This window comes from Gymnogyps californianus, chromosome 1 (assembly GCF_018139145.2).
Source record: "Gymnogyps californianus isolate 813 chromosome 1, ASM1813914v2, whole genome shotgun sequence".
NCBI lineage: Eukaryota > Metazoa > Chordata > Aves > Accipitriformes > Cathartidae > Gymnogyps > Gymnogyps californianus.
Window position 1 is genome coordinate 186,968,495 of NC_059471.1, and position 26,513 is coordinate 186,995,007.

At 35.3% G+C, this 26,513-nt stretch overlaps 1 protein-coding gene across 27 annotated transcripts in view; it reads right to left on the reverse strand.

Moving 5' to 3' along the window:
* NRCAM (neuronal cell adhesion molecule) overlaps nucleotides 1–26,513 on the reverse strand; it is a 74,137-nt gene that overhangs the window by 15,900 nt on the left and 31,724 nt on the right. For 6 of the 27 annotated variants that reach the window (XM_050911779.1, XM_050912576.1, XM_050912915.1 and 3 more), the window contains 8 exons: nucleotides 25,965–26,066; nucleotides 22,796–22,993; nucleotides 22,612–22,682; nucleotides 21,508–21,733; nucleotides 21,090–21,205; nucleotides 17,012–17,216; nucleotides 16,689–16,811; nucleotides 15,479–15,655 (listed from right to left, as the gene is read on the reverse strand). In XM_050911779.1, coding sequence (XP_050767736.1) covers nucleotides 15,479–15,655; nucleotides 16,689–16,811; nucleotides 17,012–17,216; nucleotides 21,090–21,205; nucleotides 21,508–21,733; nucleotides 22,612–22,682; nucleotides 22,796–22,993; nucleotides 25,965–26,066 — 1,218 coding nt within the window. Of the gene's footprint in view, nucleotides 1–4,275; nucleotides 4,429–5,514; nucleotides 5,641–14,330; nucleotides 14,367–15,469; nucleotides 15,656–16,688; nucleotides 16,812–17,011; nucleotides 17,217–21,089; nucleotides 21,206–21,507; nucleotides 21,734–22,611; nucleotides 22,683–22,795; nucleotides 22,994–25,964; nucleotides 26,067–26,513 lie in introns of all 27 variants that reach the window. The other 21 variants (XM_050911613.1, XM_050911998.1, XM_050912039.1 and 18 more) reach the window with 13 other exon arrangements.

Genomic DNA, 26,513 nt, shown 5'->3' on the forward strand with positions numbered 1-26,513 from the left:
GATAAATAATAGCCAGTATACATTGCTCATGAATTAAGGAATAATATTCACTGTGAAAATTAGTATTAAGAAAAACAGTGATACTGTATTTTGTGAATATTTTCATTATTCAAAATGTTTCCAAGTACATGTGCATAGAACTTACTCTTGAGTATGTAAGAATTCTGCCAACATTTAAACTTAGCAACTACTTTGCAAAATCTGTGCACATACTATATTGCTTTCCACAAACCTCAAAACTATTCTCAACAATTTTACATTAATTAAACTACTGAAATGAAATTGCAAATTATAATTCACACAACACGTCGATTGCATTCTCAAAATGAATAAAAAGCCAATACTCATTAGGTAACGCACTCCCATCAGTCTGAAATGGGGAAACAGATGGGTCATTGAAGGCCCTAACATTCAATTTCAACTAAAAATCAACAATGAAGCATCCTTTAAAGCCTTATTAAGCATCATGTTTTCTTCCTCTCCTCAAACCCGTACCTCATCCTACAATTTATGATGATTGCCATGATTTAGCATTAGTGAGGACTTAACACAATGCAATTGGGAAGCCTTTCCTTGGCACTGTTTCTCTCCAAATGCTGACTCTAGCTGGAAGATAATGTAGCAAACTACACAGGAAACACTACAGTCACTAATAAGGACAGGAATTATCTGTGCGGTCTGGGGGCTGGATCCCTCCTACTGGTCTCCAACACAGTAGAAGGATTTTCCTGGTGAAGCTTATTTTCTACTCTCCTGTTTGGAAACACACTACAGGCAACTGGCCTTAGGATTTGCTGTTGGGAGAAAGTGGGAAGGGTGAGAGGAGTTAGGGATGCATGCTACAGACAGAACAAGACATGAAGTGGAGGAAGATGGACATCCATCCAAACCTATCTTGTTCATTCTTTACCTTCTCCTCCAGCCCCAAACCCCAAGAGTTTGAAACTCTATGAAGAGTTGCCCAATAGACCTCTCTCTATTTGGGAAATAGAGACAAAGATCACCTTCCCACATGAATAAGGAAAGTGACATGCAAAACAGTTCCTATGCATAACTCATATGGCATTTTGGTTCAGCATTTGTTGTTTTTTCTGGCTTCATGAGATAAGGTATCGGATTATTCACAGCCAGTACATTACCTAGGATTTTAGTAAGGATCAATAGTACTTCAGACCTCAGCTTAGTAGACACTTTGCACTAGGACCAGATTATATTTGAGACCTTCAGTCAGTCTCTTTGTTCGGATGCTGTGAGTACATCAGCTCTCACGGCACATATGTTTCATCCATATCTGCTAGGGAAGGTCCATAGACTTGCTTCCACTGAAGTGGAGGACACAATGCATTAATAGCTTTACACACAGAAATGTGAAAGTCCCAGAGCCCCATAAAGATTTCCACCTCTCCTTAGAGAAGATATGCTTTTAAGGGAAGGCTCATAAACACACATCAGAGAGAACCTGTTTTCAATGGAGCATTGACTGTTCTCTAGCTACAGTTCCAGGTGATACAGCATAAACTCTTCTCCTTATAAAACATGTTGGATGACAACTGGGAACAGCCCTGTGCTGGTGCTGTCCCTTGAACAATACCTGAGCCTTGCTTGGCAGACAGCTAGCTGACAGAGACTGGACTGGGCTGGCAAGCACACTAACAATAAAATGTAACAATATTCAGTTATAGGCCAGAATTCAAGCCCATGTCTCAATGTTATTTACTAGTTAAGACAGAGGCTGAGACAGCTAGCTTGGAAACATCAGCTATCAATGGTCCCAGATTCCTGAGGGTTTTCCATGGACTGTATGAAAACTCAAAATACCTCTGATGTCTGGAGACAGTATCTACCCTCCATTCCATACGGAAGACCGATGTGTATTCCACTTTAGAAGTACTAGGCTAAAATTAACTCTTTATTTTGCTGCCTCTTTTTGGTCTTACTGGGCAAAGTTATGACTTGATTTTCACTTAAACAGATCAATGAATTAATGTGCCTGGTTATTGTGGAGTTACGATTAGGAGATTTCTCAGCCTTTGCTTAAGAATATGCTTTCTGATAATTTAGAAACTGACTCTTTCTTATATGCACAATAATTTAAACTATTTTTGCATAAAAATGTCTATATGTTACATAAATATATAGCTTATATACATATATATTTATACCTTATATACCACATATAAATATATAAATATACATATATATAAGTGACAGTCTTAAAAAACAAAATCACAAAGGCAATCTTCCTCTGAATTATAAATCAAATTAAAATAAAATTTTGCTTCCACATTAAGGTTAATATTGAGTTTTGCACATATGCATTCATAATAAGGCATTAAAGGTTGTATAATACATACTGTGACAAAATGCAAAAGCACATTTAACATTCAAATGTAGTACGGAACAGCATCAAGCAAAACAACTCATGCATAAAAATATGCAAGACAGATGGGAAAGAGTAAAGATGAAAACTTACTTATACAGCTTCCTGTATTCTTTAACTTATTGCATATCCAGTAGGAAAGGATTTCTAGATCTCAGTGCAACTTTAAAAATGGCACAACGTTTCCTGCTTACGCGAAGCAAGTTATCTGCTTCAGGCAGAAAGACATTCACTCTTGGTGAACTGCTAATGCAGGAGTCAATGCAATACACTGTACTGGTATGCTCAAAAAGATAAACCCGCACACGATGAAGATGCTCTATAGGAATGCTTGTCAAAGAAAAAAATGTGGCAAAAGCCTCATATATGAAATATTGCAGTTTCATTCTTAATTAAGGACATATTCCATATTCCAATATTTTCCTCTTTGTCCACTTCATTTTTTGCAGTGTTTAAAAGCTTTTATCTAGGCTGAAGACAGTGTGACACAACATTTTTCTGTAAGAAATATACTATGTATATAATTTGATACTGGACACTGAACCTTTCCCTTATCAAGAAGCAGAAAAGAGTGTCTTTAAATTCCCTTCTTCCTTAACTACTCAAGGACATGAGCCAAGGTGACTGGGTATGTACAGGATTCCTTATCTACTGGGTCAGTATTTTTTGTGCAGATAGATGCTTTTGGAAAGGTTTCCATTCAGCTTGTTTTGAATTATACTATAGTCTTGATCCTTGCTTTACTGCTGCTTTAGGCTTTGGATGTGTATTTGCATAAAATTTTACAGATCTGCTTTTATACCGCTAGCTGTCTCTGGCATAAATAACCTCTGTGTTTAGCCCATACATATTTGCTTGGCACTGTTATTCAGCACCATGTTTTCAAAGCTTTCCTGCAACACGATAAACTGTGAACAGAAATGGAACAAAATAAAGCAAAAAATTATGATTTTAGAAAGGGCTCACTTTCAAACTGGCATATTGATTATTTACTTTGTTGTCTGATAATTATTACATATTGTTCAAAAATATTTTCGTATTTAAACTACTTTCTTAAATCATAACATTCTGGAGTTGGTGAGGCAACTGCTAAATAACTGCACTGACCAAAATGCTTGGAATGAGCAGAAGTGGCTAGCAAATACACTACAAATAATAACAGCTGATCAAGAACATGCTGTGATGGCAAGGACATATTCAGCATAACATCAAAAAACTTCCAATAAAGCCCTTTCTCTGAGTTAAATGAACAAGCATTACTGATTTGCTTATGAAGAATTATGACTGAAATATGTACATAAGGAACTTAAACAGCCTTACTGATTCACAGGATATAGTTGTGACATCAAAATCTATACAAAACCAGTATACAACAGGAAAAGAAACATTTACAAGTAGGAATCTCTTAACACTGGTATAAATAGATTACATGAGACATCAAATTGAATCTGCACTTCTGATTATGTAAACATTTTAGCTCAGACTTTTTGTATTAAAACTGATCATAGACAGATTGTTAGCTTTCAAAATATAAACTTGGCTCTATTAAAGTATGCATTATTTAAATACAGCCATCTAATTATATTAATTAGAAATAAATGCAATAGGTCATCTTCAGTGCAGAGCACACAGATGGAGTGTGAGCAGTGAGTATCTTGCCCCTAATACAAACATCAGACAAGTAGAGTGAACTGAAAGGATGAAAACATTCATAATCTACATAATAAATGTGCTGCCATTATTTAGGAGTTTATAAAATAATTCAACATTGCTCTAATAAAAGAACATGCAAAGATGCTAGCTACAACATCTCTTAGCTAGAAGCAGTTCAACGATTCAGCGCTTGGTCTACCACAATTCTGACTATGATACAGAACTGGTACGGTGTGCCTCACCTGGACCTGTCTCAAACACATCCTCTGAACTCCTAAAACCAGACAGGCCCTCAGCACCAACCCGGACTTTATATGCTGTTCCTGGTGTTAAACCCTTTAACACAAAGAAGCTTCGAGAACCATTTACAATTTCTTTTTTCCAATCTTCTTTGCCTACAAAAATTTTAGGAAAACAACATATTGGAATTTTAATTTTCTCTGTATTACTGAAAGTTTCTAGACAGAATACTATCAACAGTTACTTGACTAAACTATGGATTGGCTGAAAAAAACAACTATTTTCTTAAAAAAATAATAAAATCATATAAAATTATGACTTCAAATAATATATTGCATGCAATATACTGAAGAAGACATTGTACATGAATTATGAAACTATTATTTCAAACATTTGTTCCATTGTACTAGAGAAATACTAGTTTCATTTATTTTTTTAAAAGGCTTATTGAACTTGCAATTATAAAATACATTAAAATAGATTTTAATCATTTAACTAAATTACACTTCTGTAGTTTCAGTCAGTATTTACTTTAGTCGAGAAGTTCTACTTTGAAATCTGAACCTGTCTCTCTCATATCTTTTTCTAGAACAGTCTCAGCTGCTTCTTTGACCAATATCCAGAAAAATGCATTTCTATTCCAATTTTCAGATTGGTCATCTTTAGTCATAACTTTAGAAGGACAGAATATTTGAATAGAGGTATCTTGGTTTTATTAGCTACTTATGTTTTAATTATTACTGGTATTATCAAAGATTAAAACCTGTTTTTATGCCAATAAAAGTACGTAAGTTGGTTGGTATCTTATTTTAAAGTTTAATTTAACAAAGAATATTGTTTTGAGTGGCTCTCTTATTTAATTCTTTTTTTTCCCTGAACTGGGCATAATTTAGGAAAACTGTTATATCCTATTTTAATGCAAGTAATCATATTTTTACACATGCAATCACTGCATGATAAATAACTTCATGCAAACTACATTTTTAGAAGTTCACATTCAAAAGAATTTATAAAATAATACAAAGGAACAAAGGCTGATGTTCTATCTAAGCATCAAATACCTGCTACACATTGATGTTTAATGAAAATTATTTGACCTTCCCAATCAAATTAAAAAATAATTCTTCTAGACATTTAAGAGCTATCATTAACACTGGGTCAATTTAGGACCACATTTACTACAAAAATATTTGAAAATATATCTGAACACTTTAGCAAAATTTAATGAAATGACTTCTTACTGCCTGCTACACCATATTCAACATAAAAGTTCGCATGATCTGGTCCCTCATACTCCCAACTGATATTGGCATAGGTCTCAGCGGCAGCTGTTGTAACATTTCTGATCCTTGGATAAAGTGGTTGCACTGAATACACAATAGAAAAACAAAGCAGAACACAAAATTGTGACTTCATACATTAAAAAAAAATATTTTAAGAAGTTACTATGTTAATTTAGACCATATAGAGGGAAAGTATAGTACATTTGTCATTGTTTCCATTACTGGAAATTAGTGACTGAAGTAGCATATTTGGTAATTGAATCCTAGGCAGTTACTACACTATGAAATTATAAAGTAAAATCTATGTACTCTACGGAGCATGGCCTGTGTCACAAAAACTGCCGAATACTTAAAAATACCTAATTGTCAAAATTCTGGAAAACATTATTTCTATTCATCTAGAAGTAAAATGCTGACAGCTGGAAAGTGAGAACATTGTCAGGGTGATGGGAAATGGTAGGAGAGAACGGAGTTAAGAAGGTGGTACACACCTCCCCTTACACCACGTGTCACTGAATGGACTGCAAATGCCTCAACTGCAAGCCCTTATAGGATTTTGTCTCTACTGCATTGATAATGATAAAAAAGGAAGACAATACCCTTATAGAATGTTGGACGGACAGTGTGCATGACTGGGGAGGTTGCAAAAAGAGTTTCTGAATATCCTTCACCATCAGAGATAGTAGGAAAGAAAAAATAAAGAGTAAAAACACTTTGCATTGAAAAGTAGCATTTAAATAATACAGTAAAACCTTACCTGTTAAATGAATAGAACATGCACACTAAGTTCATGCAGGATTCAATTAGTTTTACTTGTTAAAATATGAAACAGCTAAGTGATACACATGTATTTGAAAACAAACTGAAGTATGTGTGCACTGACACCTTTACTTTCACAGAACATTTCTGAAATCAGCTTCATTAACATTATGGATTCACAGCACCTTTAGACATTGGAACATTAGACATCAGATATTGGAAAGCCAATATCAAAATACTCTGGTGTGAAGGACACAAATCACTGGAATGCAAGAAGCTGTTCATTTTAAGGTACTGTGTCTTCCTGCGGACGTTCTTGTTAGATAACAGTACTTTTCACAGATATGCATAATGCCCACATCTATGAAAAGAAGTGCTTCTCTCTTCAGCATCCTGTAATTAGCCACTTCTTTGCTCATACCTTAATTCTTTGTTCTCCAATTATAGTTGTTATAAATGGACATATATTTCAGTATTTTTCTTTGCCTAATATTAATGAAAAATAGATTTTAATAGTTCTAATAGTGTAATAGTGCAGACACAAAGAGGATGCTCCTCAAAGGCATGAAATTAGTTTTTAATGAAAATGCCTCAATTTGCCACTGACTTTTCTATCCTGCTAAAAATATCTTTTCTGTTAGAAACAACATCAAAAATGCTTCCCAAAGGGCCATGAAACAGCAGAGGTAAAAACCTAGTCTCAGTAAAGACAAATGGCAGAATTCCAATGGCTTCACCTACACCAGAAAATAAAATGGGCAAAAGCCTGTTCTCAAGGCAAGAGGTGCTGCACAGATTTCATCTACGTACTTAAATTATTTTCTCCTCAGAACAGGATGGCTTGTCCATATGGCTGACTGGAAGAAGTTCCAAATTAGATTCAAAGGGAAAATGGCTTACTTTGGCATAGTAAAATAAACAAACTTGTACACAAGCCCCTAGCACAGACTAAATAATATGAGTACCATGTCTAGAAAACTATAGTTTCTGAGTCTTTCTAAAAAATACCTAAATTATGCAAGTTCCATCAATTCTGAAAATGTATTCTCATGATTACAAAATTTCACAATATCAGACTTTTTATTCCCATACTTGCATCAAATTTTTCTTCTTAACTCTATTCCAGTAGTACTCATTCCACTCTTCAATCTGTACTAAACTAATTACTCCCACAGTTGATGTCTTTCTAGGTAAGTTGTGCTTATATATTTTACATATCATTTCTTTCACCAACCAAAAATAATGAGGAATATATTATTTAAATAATAAAGAATATATTTATTTCTTGGCTAAAACCATCTGAACAAAATCAAACAGAAAGCACTAGATTTTAAAAAAAGCGATCTATGTTACTAAGTCAACAACAAAACCCCTAAGAAATACCAAAGCCAGAGCTGTCTATGGGAAATCTAGCATGTAACCATATACGCTATGGTAATGCAAGGAGATTAGATTCTGCTTCTCTGTGCCACTTGAAGGTAGCAAGAGGAAAGAATAGCAGGCTCTAAATTTAGAAAGGTGCAGAGCCTGAGATTGCAGACAGGATATATAAACTTCCTTCCTCGTTTGCACATAGGAACAGGTGTTTGTTACAATCAGCTTCTAAGCATTTGTTCTGTGCCAAGAAAACAACTGGTTTGTTTTCTAAATACGACTTTGTTTTGTTTCATTAAATCGTATTTTCTCAAACCCATAATTTCCTGGATTTTGCTCTTCCACAAAAGATGTCTAATTAGCAGCACAACTGTATGACTGATATTTGTCACCAAAGTTAAAGACAGAAGAAACTATTAATAATAATCTGTTTCAAATTCTTGCAAATAGATGCCACAGAATTACACCTAACTTCTCCCTCCTCATGCCCGAGCACTTGGGGATGAAGGAAACGGTCTCATCTTGTGTGAAAGACTCCAGATGACAGACAGATTCTGTAACACTAAGCAAATTCGATAATCACCTTCCCTGTAAAACCTCCATCTTATCTTGCGTTTCAGGTTTTTTCTCCATCTCTAATTTCCAGTTTCTGCTCTGATTAAAGAGTTGCCTGCTAGATTAAAGACCTGGTATCTGGTAAATGTCTTTCTGTTCATACAATTGTATATAACAATTAAGTTGGCTCTGAAAATTACGTTCATTTCCTTGGTGTCTTAGTTTCTAAATCCTCTCAAGTGACTGATTTATGCTTACATTTCTCAGATGTACTCTTATCTGATTCTTACCAATAGCTGTTTGTATAGATTGATCCATCTGTATACTTTTGTATACATTTGTATACTAAATAACAGATTTAAGTTCTGTTTTTTTCCTATTGAATACAGTGCACGAAGAAATTTGTTCAGTAGCACATTTCTTTTCAAAATAATTATTTTTGTAATTCTTCCTCTTTTTCACTACTGCTTGATCTAATTTTCCAGCAGGCCTGGAAAGTTTTAGTTAAGTCTGTTAAATGTGCCATATTTGCAACATGAATACACACATAAGAAGATAAAAGATGGATGATGGATCCTGAGGTGATGAAAGCCTAGAGTCGAAGTGGTTACATTTAAAGCTTGTCTCCAATCTACCCAGACTCTTGTCTTCTCAATCAGCACACCTCTAATTATAATTAACCTCTTAGTTCTTCAATATGTTTCCCAGCACTGTTCACAAATGCAAAATGTGTAACTGTCAGTTGGCAGAAACGCTTAGCGTGTGCTTACGCCAGTTGGTAAAAAGGGTGGGCAGAAAGCTTTGTCTCAGGGAGCAGGAGTTTTCAGTAGCGGAACACTGTGCTCTCTTGATCTGTAACCATGCACGACGCTGTGCAGCAGCGCTGACAAAAGCGTCACTCAAAAACTGATGGGAATGGATTGTTAATAGTTACAGTTTTTATACAGACTGACTCTTATTCAGCTACCTCCAGTAAATTAAGCTCTTTTATTCACGCTATGATACAATGCAAAATTTAGCTGGCACTTCTGAGTATGGTTTCATTCCTGTAGCGAGATATGGTATAAAAGCATTTACCAACTGTTGAGAAAGAGACCTAGGCTCAAAGTAACTTTTTCTTTTCTTTTCAAATTAATTCCAGTGCTTTTTTAGTGGAATTTTTTGTAGAGTTGTATTTAATCTTCCAGCCTTTCAGGAATATAGTTCCTCCAAATAACACAGTTACACTTGGGCTGCAGATTCAATAGAATTGAATAAGACATGACATGAGATATGAACAGATTTTAACAACAGAATAGGAACTCTCTCTCAAGATTTAGTTCAGCAGAACAATAAATTAAATAATCCCCAAAGTGATTAAACTTTAGGAATTTTCATGGGATTCACCTGATCTCCAGGAAAAAATGGCAGGTAAAGTGACAAGCACACATTTGAAGATTGGTGTCAAATGGAAAAAAACCCGCAAAGCAATGTATCATAGACAAGTACTTAAAATGCATATATAAAGAGAAAAATAAATTCAAAGGAAAAAAACCCAGACCCACGCACAAGACAAGATGAAGGAAAAAGGTAATAGATCCTGCCAGAGCCTGTAAGACACAGAGAAGGGTTTTGCTTTTGTTTGCTTTTTAACTCACAATTTTTACAGTATGAAATTCAAGCCTTAGTGTAACAGCAGGAGTGAATTCCATTTCTGGCAGTGAGAGATGGGCATTAGTCACTTCTAAGATTATTTAGGCCATTGCAAGAGCATTCTTGTAGTGCAAGAAATACAGAAGACAAAGAAGAAATGCAAGAAATCGTTTCACTGATAAGCATTTAGCAGGGCATGGATTTTGTGACATCTACAAAGCAAAAGGTATTTGCAGGAATTTTTGCATTGCAATAATCATCATTTTCTCTAGGCTAGCATGCAAAGCATCATCATTGTTCCCAGTAGACTTAAGAGGACAAAACAGTGGTTCTGCGTAGCAGGCTGTACTGAAAGAATCACATAGATGTATCATGGAGAAGTCCACAGCGAGAGAGTGGCTGAAGGAGCAGTACAAAAATACTATAATCAACTTGAAAAGAAAAAGCAGCTTGAACTTGTTAGCAAAAAATATGGAGACATTATGTGAAATGATTCAAAGAGGGAGGGAAAACAGATGGTGGGCAGGCAAAATGATTTAAAGAACAGCATTTTGTACGGAACAAAGAAAACTGAGATGATCATATCTTCTACGGAGAGATCAGAGATATGAACTCAGCTGAAAATGATTTCTAGCCTACAGTGTAGAGCTACATATTGGAGATTCAGTCAGAAAAAAAGAATACTTTCAATCCCAGAGGCTAGACTACTTGTTTTTCTCCCTTGCGACAAAAATATTTCTGTCAATAATACTTGAGATGTGAAGTTCACGTGAAGAAGGCAGACCAGACTGAGTACCGCATCGACAGGAAGCGTTAGCTTCAATTAAAGGTAACTGTGATCTCACAACCGTATTTTAATTGCAGTTCAGGACTGCCAGTTACCAGTGTCTGCGTGCATGCAGACTACAAGACCTTGCTTTCAAATAAATGTTGACTAAATCAAAAAGAAACTGAAAAGTGAAACAAGAAGACTTGTGAAATGAGACTGACAGGTCATGCCGTGACTCCCTACACTTCAGCTTACAACAAACACTGTAATGAGCCCCTGTGACTGTTTATTTTAATCAGCAACCTTCATTTCTGCCACTGGTCAAATCTGTATTCTCTTCCTTCCTCTAGAGACCAGTTATTTAAAACTTCTAATGGAAAAGGGTAGAAAAGACTTGACTCCAGTGATCACCTGAAGTCACTTTCCAGCTGCTACTATAATCATTTTACATGTAATCAGGTTCTTATTCCCCGATTTTTCTCACACCTCTGTTACCTCATGCCTGTCGTTAGATGTCAATACATAAATGGCAATATCAACGCATATTGCTTATCTAATACTGGGTATAATACGTTATGTTTTACATACGCAGTTTTCAGACACATTTAGAATACAGGCTGCTAAGAAGAAAACCAATTATTTTTTCTTCGTAGTGCCATAATTTGATCAAATTTAAGTCATTCATAACTTCACAGTATTAGAAAGGAAAAAAGATAGTGCAAGTCAAGTAGGAGTATCAACTATAACAGGACAGCTTGCCCATCAAGTAAAATAATGTGTCTCATGATTTACTCATGTGGGCTTGTGAGAGAATGACATGGATCTCCTCTGTTAAGTTTCCCTCAGAGAAGAAAAACACTCTCAATTCTTGTAATTTGCCAAGATCCATTGCATTTCTGCTATTTGATGCAATGGCACTGCTTGTCTAAAGAACTTTTTTATTAGGATGGTGCCCATATTACAGGGAGACACTAATTTCCTCCTTATATTGCCCCCCATTTGAATAGAGCTTCTAAGTTCTATTCAAGCTACAGAAAAAAATGATTCCTTTATCTAAATCCCTTAGCCTCGACCTCATATTTCATGTTTTCATCTAAAACGGTTATTTTACCTTATGGGAAAAATGCACAAAACTTGCTTCTCTCCTATTGGTCTAGAATATACTGGATATCTTTACTTAATGCCAGTACAGTCATTATAATCAAACTCAGTTGAGACAAATATTAAAAGTGTCAAGTGCAGCAGTAAGCAGACTGTGGTTACTTCCATTCTTTTTAAAGTAATAAAAGACAATGAAGGGCCCACGCCTGCCTAAAAAGATGGCAAAAGACACATGGTACCAAGAGACAGGGAATGTATTTCAGAACTACAATAAAAATATTGAGACACTCTAAGATCCTTAGATTTACTGTAGCAATATTTCCCTCTGCACTTTAATATATAGTTTTACTCTGAGAAGTGAAATATGTCCCAAGTTGCACAGCTCATCCAGGTTTAGATGATTTGAATTCCTCCAGGACCTTGTGTCTAATGTTTCTGACTGGCCAAGCTGCAGGTCTTCAGGGACAGTTAGCCAGTAGAAAACACCAAGTACAGAAAATTTCAGTGCAATTTAGGCTGGCTGAATCTGGGACCTATTGTCTTCTTAACTTCCAAGATGAATGTGCTCAAATTGAAAGAGAAAGGATAATTACATTCTTCTGGTAAGTTCTGCCCTTCAAAACGAAAAACTGAGATGTTTTTGATAGATCACAAAAAAGTTGAGAATATCTACATTTCACCTTCTCCTTGGTTTGGCTTTGGGTCCACATTAGTAAGAACTGTATATACGTGTAGGCCCTCCTGCACTTAACGGAGGGCTAAAAATTCACTGCTGGGTATGGCTTCTTCTTGAGTGGGCTGAGTATTTCTATCTTCCAAATCCACCCACGCATGAGACCAAATAATTTGGCACTTGATCTTGATAATACGATCCTCCTTTTCCTTCCTCATAGTCCCTGATCAGTAGCAAAACAGTTAATCACTTTAATGTAAGTAACCACTGAGAACATTCATCTCAGACCTGCAGCAACTCAGATGTCCTAACAGATGTCATGGCTTTAGTTCCATCCTGTTTGCAGGCCCAAAGTTTTCTTTGCAATTGTAAGAGCTAGATGCTACAGGAATATGTGAAAACTTTGAAACCATAAATGGCATGGAACCAAACGAAGACATCTGCTTAGTTTTCAGAGAATCTGAGATGACAGCTCTGAAATGTGAGCTGCTCCAGCTGATCTTACAAATAAGATGCTTTCTGCTAGCCACAGACTGTGATACAGCTATAATTAGACCTCAGTTTCACACAGAGAATCCATTTTTCCTTGCATGAGTTTTTATAGTCAGCTATAAATAATGAGAACTTAATTTACATTTCTGCTGTTAATGTCCAGGACTACAAGCCAGTTTGATTGTTCCCATCTGTGCTGACTTCTCAGCTACAACTAGACTAAAAAACAGTAAGACAGACTTATCATTAAAATAAATCCACAACTCCATACACTTACCAGAAATGCATCTGATACTAGAATACACTTATATATATCTATAAAAAATATGTGCACAAATGCATGCATATATTTATAGCCTGATTTATACCAGACTGAGTGAATGAAGTTCTTTTTTATGGCTATTATCATTCAAAACATGTGATCATCAAGTGGAAAGAAAATATATGTAAAACGATTTATGCTGTCTCTTCCAAGTTTGTAAAAAATGTTGGGTATTTCATGTACAGGCTTTGATTTGGGATGTTTATCATCTGAGAATCTGAAGCACAGATGTTCATTAGTGTTAATGACACCTCTGTGATAAAATGGCACATACGTATAGAGACACCTTTCTGACTTAGAGCTACTTAACAGTCCTCAGGACAATCTTTGCTTCTGACAGTGAAGGTATCACTTCAGAATCAAAATTCATAAAAACTGTGTGCAAAAATGTGAACACCTTTTTTGACAGAAGACCTGCATCACAAAGAACTAAATATTACTGAATTCAAGAATAAGGATGATAATAGGATCCACTCACTGAAATATCCTCAAGTACTCACTCACAAGATCTCTGAACCTAAGACAGCAGGAAGCCATTTGCCTGTATATTCCATCTGATATTCGAACTGATAAGTATACAGAGGGTATTGTCAGTCATCTGTGTCCTATGCACAGTTGGCTTGCAAATGAAATAAATGTGGTCAAATGGGTAGCATTAATCAGCAGTGAGAACAAGAATGCACCTACTTTTTTAAAATAAAAAATGCATCTGGCACAGGCAGTAAAAAAAATCTTTGCAAAACTGCTGTTTTTTCTACTTCAGCTAATCAGTGCTAGTGCACCTGGATCCTGAATATTTATGACAGTGACATACATCTGTTAAATGTTCAGAAATAATTAGACTTTGCTGAAGCAAAGCTAATGAACTCCCCTGGAACTGTGTGGCAAAATAAACAGATGAAAGGTATTAATAAGCGGTCTGGATTTCTTTTCTAAAAAAAAACAAACAACAAAACCCACAAATATTTTCTTCCAGCACTGATTAATACTTTGTATAGCAATGTGTAGTCCAAGTTCTTCTGTCCTTACCACTGCAATTTCCCCATTTGCAACACTGCAAAATCCACACATTAACAAATCATGCAGTTTCATTTTACCTTTGCCTGCACCTACAGCAGGACGGAGAATACCAGCTTTAATGGAGGAAAACAAGAATAGGAACACTATATAATTAGATACAACACCAAAGGGAACATACATATATAATTTCATTATAAACCAGAAAAGCATGCAGACTAGATAAAATGTATTAATTCAAATAAATTAGAAACAATCCACTTATGCTGAGCACTGACAGACTATTACAAGACAAAAATTAATATACATGCATTTACAAAATTTTATTGCTCATGCTTGTTAAGATTCACAATTCAAAATAAATGTAGCTCATATGCAATCTTAATACACTATTAGAGAAATTGCATTGCATACCAACTCATCTACGGCAATTCCAATAAACTATAATTTTACTAAGCATAAAAATATGTGAAAAGATGGTATCAAAACAGACTTTTAATATTAAGATGTGCAAAATCAAAACAGACTTTCCCCCCAAATTTCCTCTTTGCTTTAAATTACTCTTATTTTATTAAGCTTTCATATTTAAATAAATAACATCTTCAACAAAAGGACTGCCAAAATCAGAGATCTAGAATGGCTATAAACGTAAAAATCAATAGTGACAGGATTGAACAATATACTTAAGAGTCTTTAAATATTATACAATGTCACCAGTTACTTTGGGCCACAGATGACAAATTTATTTCTGCAGCTTTTTTGAAGTTACAGTTTTTGCCAGCTCTGTGAAAAAAGTTTAGACCTCACAGAAGCTGTTGCATACTTCAAAAGAGAAATAATTTCCTCTAGCCATAAAGCTGCATCATTTCAGTACTGTTCTCTGTGACCAGAGAACAGAATAGGTGAATGGAGGAAAACCACTTAAAACATAAAGTTACATGAAATTTTGAAGCCCAGAAAAGCCAAAATCTTAGAACTTGTAAGTTTCTATCAAAAGGATGGGATTTACACCTCTTTTGGGGCTTGCACTACAGTAGAAAATCTTTGCACATCTTTTCTTACAAACTATTTAAAATCTTTTATTAGTGTATAATACAGTTAAGAAAGCTCTAGAAAAAAATTTACCAGGGGCTATTTCCTTAATGGAAGGAAGTAGTAGCAATATTTTTAATAAAATTTGTAGTGGTTTTTAAACTCAATGGGTTTTCTTTATACATACCCATCTTACCTTCATCCATAATTGTTACTGCTTCCTCAGTTATCTGACTTCCTGATCCAACTGAAGTTTGTGCGTTAAAGTAAAACTTGTACCGTGTGCTGTAATTTAAATTTTTTAATATCAAGCTGCTCTCGTTGGCAGGAATTCTTATCTCTACCAAGGGACCCAATTCATGTGTGTTGTTAACTGTTGTTACAAAAAAAAAAAAAAAAAAAAAAGAGCTAGTTAGGAAAATTGCCTACTTTATCATTGTGTTAAAACAGGCTTTTTTCGTTTGTATTTATTTGTTTTGTTTGTCTGCTGCATTGCTCATTTCAGGTTATATGAATGATAATCTACAGTTTCAAAAGAAAGTCACCTTTGTGTAAAAAGGATCTATGCAAGGGGCCAAAACTCAACAGGGAGACAGGAAACACCTACAAGTTTTTTAATTCAAGTTCCATTCTTGTAAGTATCTGAATCCAAGGCAACTGAGTCCACATCAAATCATCTGAACTTACACATATTTGAAACACCAATCATTAAAAAATTCTGAAACTCTAAACTAGCCACCTCATAATAAATTCAGTATGCTTAGGAAAAAAAATACTGAAGTGACTTGTATCTAATGCCAAGGAACAGTGGAAGCTGGTAAGTGGAAGAAAACAAACTTTCTTAATCTGTTCCATGCACATGAAACTCTTAAATTTCCAGTGTCACTGCTGACAAATTTCTGGGCAAGTAAGCAGTGGCATGGGGATCCTAAGGAAGTGATTTAAAGCTCTGATATGAGTAAATGGCACATTTATGAATTTTTCATTTTAAAATTGTAATACCATTAAAACTGAAGAAACAGACAACAATATAACTGGATGTATTTTGATCTACTTCTAATGATATTTTCTCTGCAGTCAGAATATAGGATTTGTAGGTGGTAGTATCTTGCTTCTAATGTGGCTGTCAATTATATGTAGGACTTCACCTCCATTTTTCTGTGAAGCATGGTTTGAAGAAATAAAAGTAATGGAAAAATGCTAACCTTGTACTTGAGCAAGTGAAGTTTTCCAAATAGAGTCATCTATATTGTCAAAATACATTAGCCTTTTTCAAACTTGACATCTACAATGCAATCATATCTTTTGTACATTATAAATTTAACATAATTTTTTTCTTACTAAATGGATTGCTATTTGGTAGACATGTTGTCTAAGTCAGAGTCATATATTCATAATTAACTCACTTGGCTGAAACTTCAGTATATATGATGTCAAAACACCATTTGGATGGGTAGGTGAACCCCACTCCAGAGTCAGAGAGTCCAATGTTGGGTTAGTAATCTTCAAAAAGGAGGGTGAGCTAGGAACTTTTAAGAAGAATACACAGTAAATACAAAGTAATTAACTTAAAACAGCTTGTGAATTATTAATTCTTAAGAATATTACTGTGTTAAGCCAGATTATTATTTTATGATGTTCAAGATGCAAATTCAGCAATTACACCCTTAGCGTTCTATTTCTGCATATACCACATTTAAGTTTATTCTCTAGCTTTCTCATTTCATACCTCCTTCAGGGGTCTTAAATACTTTGTCTGGGCTTGCTGGTCCTTCTCCTTTACCATTAACAACTCTAACATTCAGCTTGTAAGAACTATAGGGCTCCAGCCCCGGCAACATTCCAAAAGTCTTGTTTCCCCTGAAAGTCAAGATCTTTTTTTCTACATGCCGTCTACTCCTTCTGGATAGACTCTGCACTTTCCAGTAGTAAACCTAAAGACAAAAGAAAATCTACAGTGAGTGTTTAGGTGTTCTGATTTTACAAACTCTAAGCTTTTCCATGAGTATCCATGAATTATAGGTAGGAATAACTGCCATTTTCATAAGCTCAGGTGAGACACAGCATAGAGCTTTCCTGCTCCAGAAACAGACCTTGTCCAGAAACAGTCATGTCTACACAACAGCGTGAAGACTATCACCTGCCAGTTCTGCTAATGCTCAAAGCCAGTTTAACACAAGTTCTGGTTTGGAGCTGCATTAGTATGGGATGGTTCTCATGTTAGCAAGTCCATCTGAGAGGCAGGACTCATTCACACAATCCATTCTTCCAGTAAGATATCTACACAGCTTCCAAAGCAGACTTGCACTTTGCCACCTTGTTATGTCACACACCTGACCATGCTATTCCCTGTGATGTGGAAGCCGAGTAGATATTTTTAAATGGGAAAGAAACCAAAAGATTTGTCTGTGCTGGAAAAACACACAAGTTCTGAAAGGACTCTGAGGTTACAGTCATGGAATGATCTCCACCTAGGGACAGGAAGACTATTCCTCCATTTATGTGACAATTAGATCAGACCACAAAGCTGATTCTCGTGTCCATTTTGCTGATTGAGTTTCTAAGAAACTACAGATGAGCCTCAGAGGTAATTACCTTGACTGCACTCTCTTTACTACACAGTCTCTCTACCATGATATCTGGAAAGATATTAACAGTTGCCCCTACAAAGACTTGTGTTACTCCTAGGATTGTCACCTTCAAATGCATCATTGTTCATTTTTCACAGCATAATTTTCATGTATATATGATCACACACTAAAACTGATAAAGCAATGTAAATGGGTAAAATTCTGATTCTGTTTAGGCCAACTGCAAAACACTTCTTTAATTAAGGAAGCTGGGATTTCACATATGAATTCAAAAAAGGGAACTGTTAAGACTTACAAAGCCCAGCTAGATAGCTTGTAAAGCAATGTTACACTAACACCAGCTTTCTATTGCTAACAACATACCATTTCACTTTAATCACTGTTAAATGCCACTGTGTTTTACATGGCTTGAGTTAATGATTTTCAACACCGCCAGCTGTCATCCTGTAGCTCTCCTCCTACCAACTAGTGTAGAAAGCCATTTACAAGCTAACAAAAGCTTGAAGTGTTGGTACTATTAGTATTGAAACTCATAGGGTATAGTTTATAGTATTTTAAGAATTGTTAGCCAGTAACACTTCACAAAGCACATTATGATAGTTGGGACATCACTTGTCACTAGCCAGGCTGAAATTAAACGAGAGGTTTAATAAGCTGGGTTTGATAAGCAGTGATTTGGAAGAGGAATATGACAGTAAAAGAGACTGCATCACATTTTTCACACACTGTACTGAATAACCACTGAATTTGTAAGAACAGCAGGAAAAAATGGCAGCAGTAACAGTGAAAAGAATTCTTTTTAAAATTTCTTCTTAGGTCTGAAATGCTTTATAGTACCACAGTATATCGAGTAATAGCTAGATCAATACAAGAGCAAAATATGAGAGATGTGCTGTAGACTGCTGCTAGTTACATGTCTTCCTGCTTTGTTCACACATTTGTCTTCACGACATGACTCTTTAGAGAAATACCCCTCTCTTTATTAAGAAATGTGTCCCTAATGCAACACTGCATATTGGGCTACTGTCTGAAATAATTTTATTAATTAGGAAACCCTGAGTTTGCTAGTAGGATTTTGCTGATGTGTTTAAAAACAGACAGTCAAGTGCTTTGTAAGCTATGTCAACAACTAAGACACTTAAAGCATACTCTGCATCCATGAAAAGTTTTCAGCTTGTATTCAGCGAAAACTTTATAACAGTAACTATCTACCAGGTCTTAGGACTTGTCATGCCTTGTCTAGTTTTTAACCTATTTTAGCTTGATTTAGCTGTATCTGCAAAAATTATTTAAGAAACTTTTGCTGCATCTGCAACTTATTCAAGGATATATCATTGTCACATTTGTCCTAGCCATAACAGCAAAACTCTCAGTGGTCAGGTCTGTTGTCAATCCTTGGTCTTGAGCTTGTTTTATTTATAATTATTGACTAACTTATTTTAGCTTCAGTTTTGCTTAACTTTGTGTAATTGTGTGGTTCTCCCTACAGAAAAAAAATCATACTGTATACAGAGAAAGACTAACACACTAAACAGAAGTAATCATGGCATGACTAACCCCTTAGACCAACTGGAGAGGAAAGTGTGCAACCCATTAGTAAATACAGGACAGAAAATAACCCTCAGAGACTCCAAGTCTGAGGAAAAAGAAATCTCCATCTAAACTTGGGATGATGACAACTCACTGTAACCATGCCTTTGAAGGGTGAGAACTTAATACCTGATGTATGGGTAGACATTTGTGTCTATGGATTTTTTTGTATTATTAATGATCTTTAACAGAAATTTGGTGATTTGGATTATGAGCATTAGTGTTGCTGTAACTCGATTAATAATAAGCATTAACTTCACTAAATTCTAAGTCTTTAATCCTCACATAATGAACGTTTTCTTTTGGTTGCCCATTTGTGTGTGAAATACCAGGTTGATATGAGACTGTCATCTAACAGATAAACATTTAACAGACTAATAAGTCCTGTTTCTCAGCCAAGTTTATTATCTAGGGCAAAGCACCACAGTAACTACAAATACTTATGCTAGTTCATACAGAACTAGCTTAAGTCTCTCTGGATGGTGGTATTTTGTGCCAGGTAAGTGATATCCACATACCAGGAACTTACATTCATGTGGTAACCAGCTGTAACGCACTGAAGTTCAGTTTCAATGCTCTTGAATGCTAGTCCTTCAATTTATAAATATGATGTACATTTATTCTCCTCCAAATATTCTTTACTGTTTTCATTTTTCAAATATTTCTTTTTCCTCTTTTCATTTAAACAGAAGTAGTTCAAATTAGTCTGTCTTATGAAGTAACCTAGTTCGGGCTGTGTAACTAGTCTGTTTTGTTAGAACATATTTATTAGTATACTTGCAGAGGAGCAAAGAAGTAATTATTTTTTATTTTCATCTGTTGTCGCATAGGAAGTCAGTATATCCTCTCATTCCACTCTTCCCTCCACAATCAGTCTACCATGCTTCTGCAATTTCCACTCTTGAGTTTCTTCTGATGGGCTTCTAGTGCAACCTCTGAAGCAACTTTTGCCATCAAAGTCCTCCAGGGACACCAGTTCCCCCAGTTTCTAACTCTGAAGTTCTTCTGCCTCCAATCTCTATTAATTGCAGCCTTCTCAGTTATCATCAAAGCCAGCACATTATCTTACACTAAGCTTCCTTCAATTATATGTACACTCCAAATCTTCTGCCATTTCCTATCTCCTTAAATTGAGCTTTTAAACTGAGCTTTTTCCTGGCCTCCAAAAAGATACAGCACCCAGCATAAGCTAGCAAGTGGCCAGTTACTCAGAATTAAAGATGTGATTAATCATATTATGGCAGAAGATGAGTAATCTTAGCATTAGACCTAGAAGAGACTCCTACAGAAACTATTTCTCCTCATCCTCTAAATATCCTTTTGGAATAAGATCTGTAAAACTACTATCATTTTTTTAATCTATATAATGTGTGCAAACTTAATTGCAAACATATCCCATTTTTCTTCAAGGACAATGTCACAGGAGGCTAGTGCTACAAGGCTGGAACATTGCTGAACTTTAAATGAATTGTGTCAATGCTGTTGCTCTTGTCAGCAAAACTTGTGAGCTCCCTGAAAAGCAAGAGTCCTCTTACATGTCAGTTACTTCAATCTGGACACAATCTCATATAGGAGGAGAGATCTATTTTAATAAATGAGAAACAGAACGCTTTTGACTGTACTCACTTTGTACCCTTGAAGGTGTCCTCGGACAGTTTTTAGTGGAACTGGGTCCCAATGCACCTTTGCTAATGTGCTGTTAATAACATGAACCTGCACATTGCCTGGAGCAACCATTGGCACTGTGTGGAAAGGATGCAACAAGTACCTAGTTAGAATGAGAAACCACACGAACATACTTTTTCAGAATGAGTGCCTGCATTGCATTCAAAGAATAGGTTAAAATGTTCCTATGTTAAAAAGCTGACTTTGGGATTAATACTACAGAGTATTATGAAGCCTTATTATCTCCAAATTACTTCATTTTAATCAAAAAAATAACTACTATCCCCCTTTTTCAATATTTTAGTATTTTAAATACCCATTTAAGTTACACATTTAGTTGCTTTTAATTAGTACAATTGAGTCAAACTACGAAACTTACAGTCTTCCCCTGAATGTCCAATCACCTCTGATGGCTCTGGTGCATATCCCAGGTCATTTAAAGCTTGTACTTTTATTTCATAGGGAACAAAAGTTGGTGTACCAGACACAATATATTTAGATACATTTGCAACTATAACAGATGTCCATTCATCATCAACATCTTTCTGACGCCAGCTGACTTTGTACTGAAGCCCTGGTCCATTAGACTGAAAACCTTTTAAAGACTGAAATGAAAGGAAATATTTTTAAAAATATTCTGAAGCATCTGAAAAATCCAAAGTCACAAAGGAAATATACTGATTCTTCTTTAGAATTTTACTGAAAATTTACCACTGTGTTCTGTGACAGAGAAGCACTGCTGAAGTTTCCAAGCTATGCAATTTAGCTCTTACAGGAGGTCAGTTCAGTTGCTTTTCATTCATTAGTAAAAATCACATTGAATGGTGATCCTGGCTAATTCTCATGCAATCATACATTGTGATTTCTGTATACATATTTTGTTTTCAAGTATTTCTTAAGAAGTGGAAGAGGGAAAAAAGACTTACACCAACTCCCTATAAACAGTGTTCCCTAGACAATGTTTCTTGCCTGGAATGGGAAATTGGTTTTACATGGCTCTCCTTGAGCGCCTGTCATGACTGTAAAGGCACGACAGAGAAAACTTTTCCACGAAAGTTTTTTAGTGGAAGAGTCCACGATAGTTTAGTTTATCACAAAAGTTGAGGGTAGAATTAGGATTTACATTAGAATTCATTCTAAAAATAAGACTCTACTTGAGATAAACCTCAATTTACATATTTACGTTTTCCTAAATTGGCAGCAAAACATCCTGTATTACCAAATTAATGCCTTATCTTGAGAAATCACTCAATGAAAATATGGCACCTTAAAATTTTATTTTTTTCATAATGCATGCAGCTTTTCCCTGAAAATGAAGATGGGGAAGTGTCTGGATTTTACTCTTTTTCAAGAATGTTTTAAGCAAGCAACGCATTGGGTGCTCTCATAGTATGTTCACAGTTAGATCATTACTATTTCTCAAAAAAAATGCTACTCATAGACCTGAAAACAAATAAATGAAACCTCAAAAAACCAAACTTACCTCCCATGTTATTACCAAATTATCAGGTTCTGAGCCTATCCCTTGTACATTAGAAGGATTTTCATCAGGGTCTAAAAATAAAATATTTACACGTGAACAAGAATGACTGCTGTTTGCACTCCAAGCAAATTCAATGCCATTGATAGTATAAATCAATGACTGGTAAGCGGGAATAGTTATTTACTTGCAGATTTTGTCAGGTACTGCTCAGATGGTTCACTTGGCTGACTTCTGCCAATCTCATTGACAGCTATCACACGGAATGAGTAGTTGACGTACGGAGACAGCTTCAACTGTACTGTTGTCTGAGTTCCAGGAACTTCCGTCTGGTAATGCCATACCCCTGGTTCATGCAGCCCATCTTCATATTCAATCACAAAGTCTGTAAACAGAAATTGAATCCAACTTTATGTCAAAACTTGCACCACCTTCCTAGACCAGTGTAGGCATTTCTGAATGAGCTAATCAGAAGGGAGTGAACCAATCAACGTTTTTAAAAATCATGGAAATTGAAATATAAGTACATAAAACAGAACACAGATCTATAATGTGGATCTCAAAAGTACTGCCTACGTAGAAATATAATAGAAACACTCTTACTTTTATTATTTGGCGTTCTCACTAATGCAGCTACCTGTCAGGTAACACATTATTACAAGAGCTCTCTCTCAGGTACTGGATTTTAATGTAACAGGAACTCTTGAACTATCACAGCAAGAAAGTGGGACAAGATTGGAATTTTGATGTAAAAGTAATATTTGGCTGACAAATACATTGGTCTTAGTTACACCAAGCTGACAGTAAGTAGTACCTGTACAATATTAAAACTCTCTGAATATTCCATTTTCCCCAACAAGACTGGCTTAGTGAAGAATTATTTAAAGTCAAGAACCAATACTTGAGGAAGGTTTTTGAGAGCACTTTTCAGTATCTTCAAATTAAGTCAAGAAATGTATGTTCAGAAGCTAAATTTCTTGAGAGTTCTCTGTGTGAACATTACCATGATTACTGTTAAGACCCTACAGAGTATATAACCTCAGGGATAAATAGGTTTGTAGAACTCCAAAAAGAAAATCATATTCATTATCAAAGACAAAAGGACATTTTTTTTGAGCTGTGAAACAGCCAAAAAAGCTTCCTGCTCTTAGGTATGAGATATAAATTTTGAAACGCTTAAGAGGAATTGTTAGGATACAGTAAATAAATGGGAGAAGAATGCGTAGTCTGAGTACATTTCATGGAACCTGAAGTTTAGATATACGAAATTTACATGAGCATCAAATGTTGGTGTGTTGTGTAACAAAAATTTTCCCGTATTATCTCATATACAGGTGGGGACAAGAAGCCAGAATATGACTCAGAATACATCCTGTTTGCACTACTAAAGAAATTCTGAGGGGCATCTAGAAATTGCATTTAGAAGAATACTTACAGTACCACATAGAAATAATGCACAACAGTTTGAGGAGCCAAGATGTTCAAGAAGTAAAATAGATAGTAGTACTAATCATAGCCTTCTGGACTTAGGCTTGCAGATTTCATCCTGACCTGAGTAATAAGAGAGTGGGAGAACTGGCCCCAAATTACTGCCTGAGTTATAGCTGGTGTTCTGTGCTCAGAGATAAAGGTCTTGGGATGGGATGTTTTCTGGACCAAAGTCTTTGTTAAAAACGTGAGAATATTACATGCTAAAAAAAAAAAAAACCAAAACCAAACACCATTTTCACTACTGCTTTTTGCTTCCCTAGTAACTAGCATTCTACCTAGTAGAACAATTTATAGGAGACTTCAAGGAAAAAAATTCTATTTGAGCTTTCAGAGAGATTCTAGCATGTCAATCATATTACTTGTGTAAAGGGATCGCTCATAATTAAGTGCTATCCTTCAGTCTTGATCTGCACTTTGAAGTGATAGCAGCAGCAGCAGCAATAATAGGCTTACTTACGAAGCAAATGCCTTATTTTGCAGGCTCTCGGGGACCACACGGCAATATAAATTGTATCATAATTAAAACCAGCTTTATTTAGTCAGAAGAGTTCAATTTCCAATATCAGAGTGCATGCAATATCTCACTTCTAGAAAAACTCTGACAAGAGCCAACACCACCTAGTATCATCTCTTTTGAAACAGTGTGATCTCGTTCCTACAGAAAGTCAAGACTTGTGTCTTCTGGTCTGGAAAAAAATGAAAATACTGATACAAGAGTATATGAATAAGCCATAACTTAAATACAATTCAACTATTTACATTAAACTTCTATATATTATATTTTTAAAAGTATATTACTAGTTCCTATACATTAGACAGGTCTGACAGTGTAAAACTTAAGCAAAATCCCTTGGTGTTTCATTAAAACGCAATCGAAATCTTTGATGTGTTCTGAAATTTGTGAAATTCTGTTTTTATAAAACTTCCTTTCCAGATGCTTGATCCTTATGGTTTGTGTTCAGTGTTGATACTGACCAGCATCAGACCCTGGAGAGCAATACTCAGTAAATCACTCTAACTCATTCATTCCGAATATAACATGTGCACTGGTCTTGGTAACTTGTGGCAGTTATTAACTAAAAATACACTGCATAAATAATTAAATAATTACATTAAGTTGCTCATAATGAAAAAGTTACCCCAACAAATCTTTCTGATCCTATTATTTTTTGGAAAACAAACAGTAACATCCTTCTTCCTTTCTCTCAAATTCCCCCTCCATCCTCTCTGCTCAATATAAGCAAGAGTATCTTTCATTATGTTTTACTGGGAGGAATAACAGCATTCAAGACTAATTTCCTATCTCAAAAGTTTATAGATGTTTATTTTCTCTGTCTTATGGACATGCTTTATTCCTTCAACTGTCTGGACTAGAAAAAACCAGAAAAATTATCTGCCTTATATTTTCACGAAGAATAAGCTTCTGTATCAGTAGTGATGGATAATCCCTAAAGATATTGGTACTGATGCTAATTCAAATTCATGGGAATTACAAAAGAGTTAATGCAAGATGTTAGTAGCTCTCTCCTTCAGAAGCATGCAACTAACAAACAAGTCTACTCTCTACATATGCATAAGACTGGACCTTGTCAGACAGAGCTTGTATCAGTATCAACTTCTATGTTAACTAGCACAGGTTTTTGGATCAAAAGCCCAGCTCTTTAGGGCAGTAAATAAGTCTTTTTGCTTGGCTGTACAGTAGAGAACATTCAGTGAATTTTTGTTATGTAAATAAATAGCAACTGTAGTGAATGAATTTACCATTCTTCCATGTTGCACACAAAATTCATCTCAGAACTCTTCGGAATCTGAGAACAGCTAACGTAATGCTGTTAACGTAATGCAATAGATACAAACAAACATACTTGTAATGGGACTGTTATTTTCGTCTCCTGGTATCCATGAGAGTTCAACGCTTCTTTCTAGCTGACCTGTTAATTCCAAGTCAAAGGGTGGATTTGGCCGAGCTGTAAATCAAATGAACACAAAGTAAATAATCACACCAGAATACGTAGTTTCACCTTTGAAAAAATCCTTACATTCCAATCAAAAGAATTCCACAAATACAGCAGGGCAGATCTACTCACTTACGTAAGCATGAATTAATGACCATTAGCATGCAATTGTTACAAAACAGAGATAAAACAGAGAACTGATGTATCTGGAAACTTCTATATATTAACAAGAATCTATATTTGCTTTTATCTACATCTGATTGCACTGTGATAGAAAAATGTAATGAGATGCAAAGAATTATGAAATGCATGTTTAGTTTATCTTTGAATGATTATGGGTGGTTATCTATTGTAACTAGAAATATTTAATAAAACATGGAAAATAAAGAAGCATTCACATCAAAGAAGCTTTTCTAAAATCACTACAAATATTTTGCATGTGAATTCAAAACAAGTATA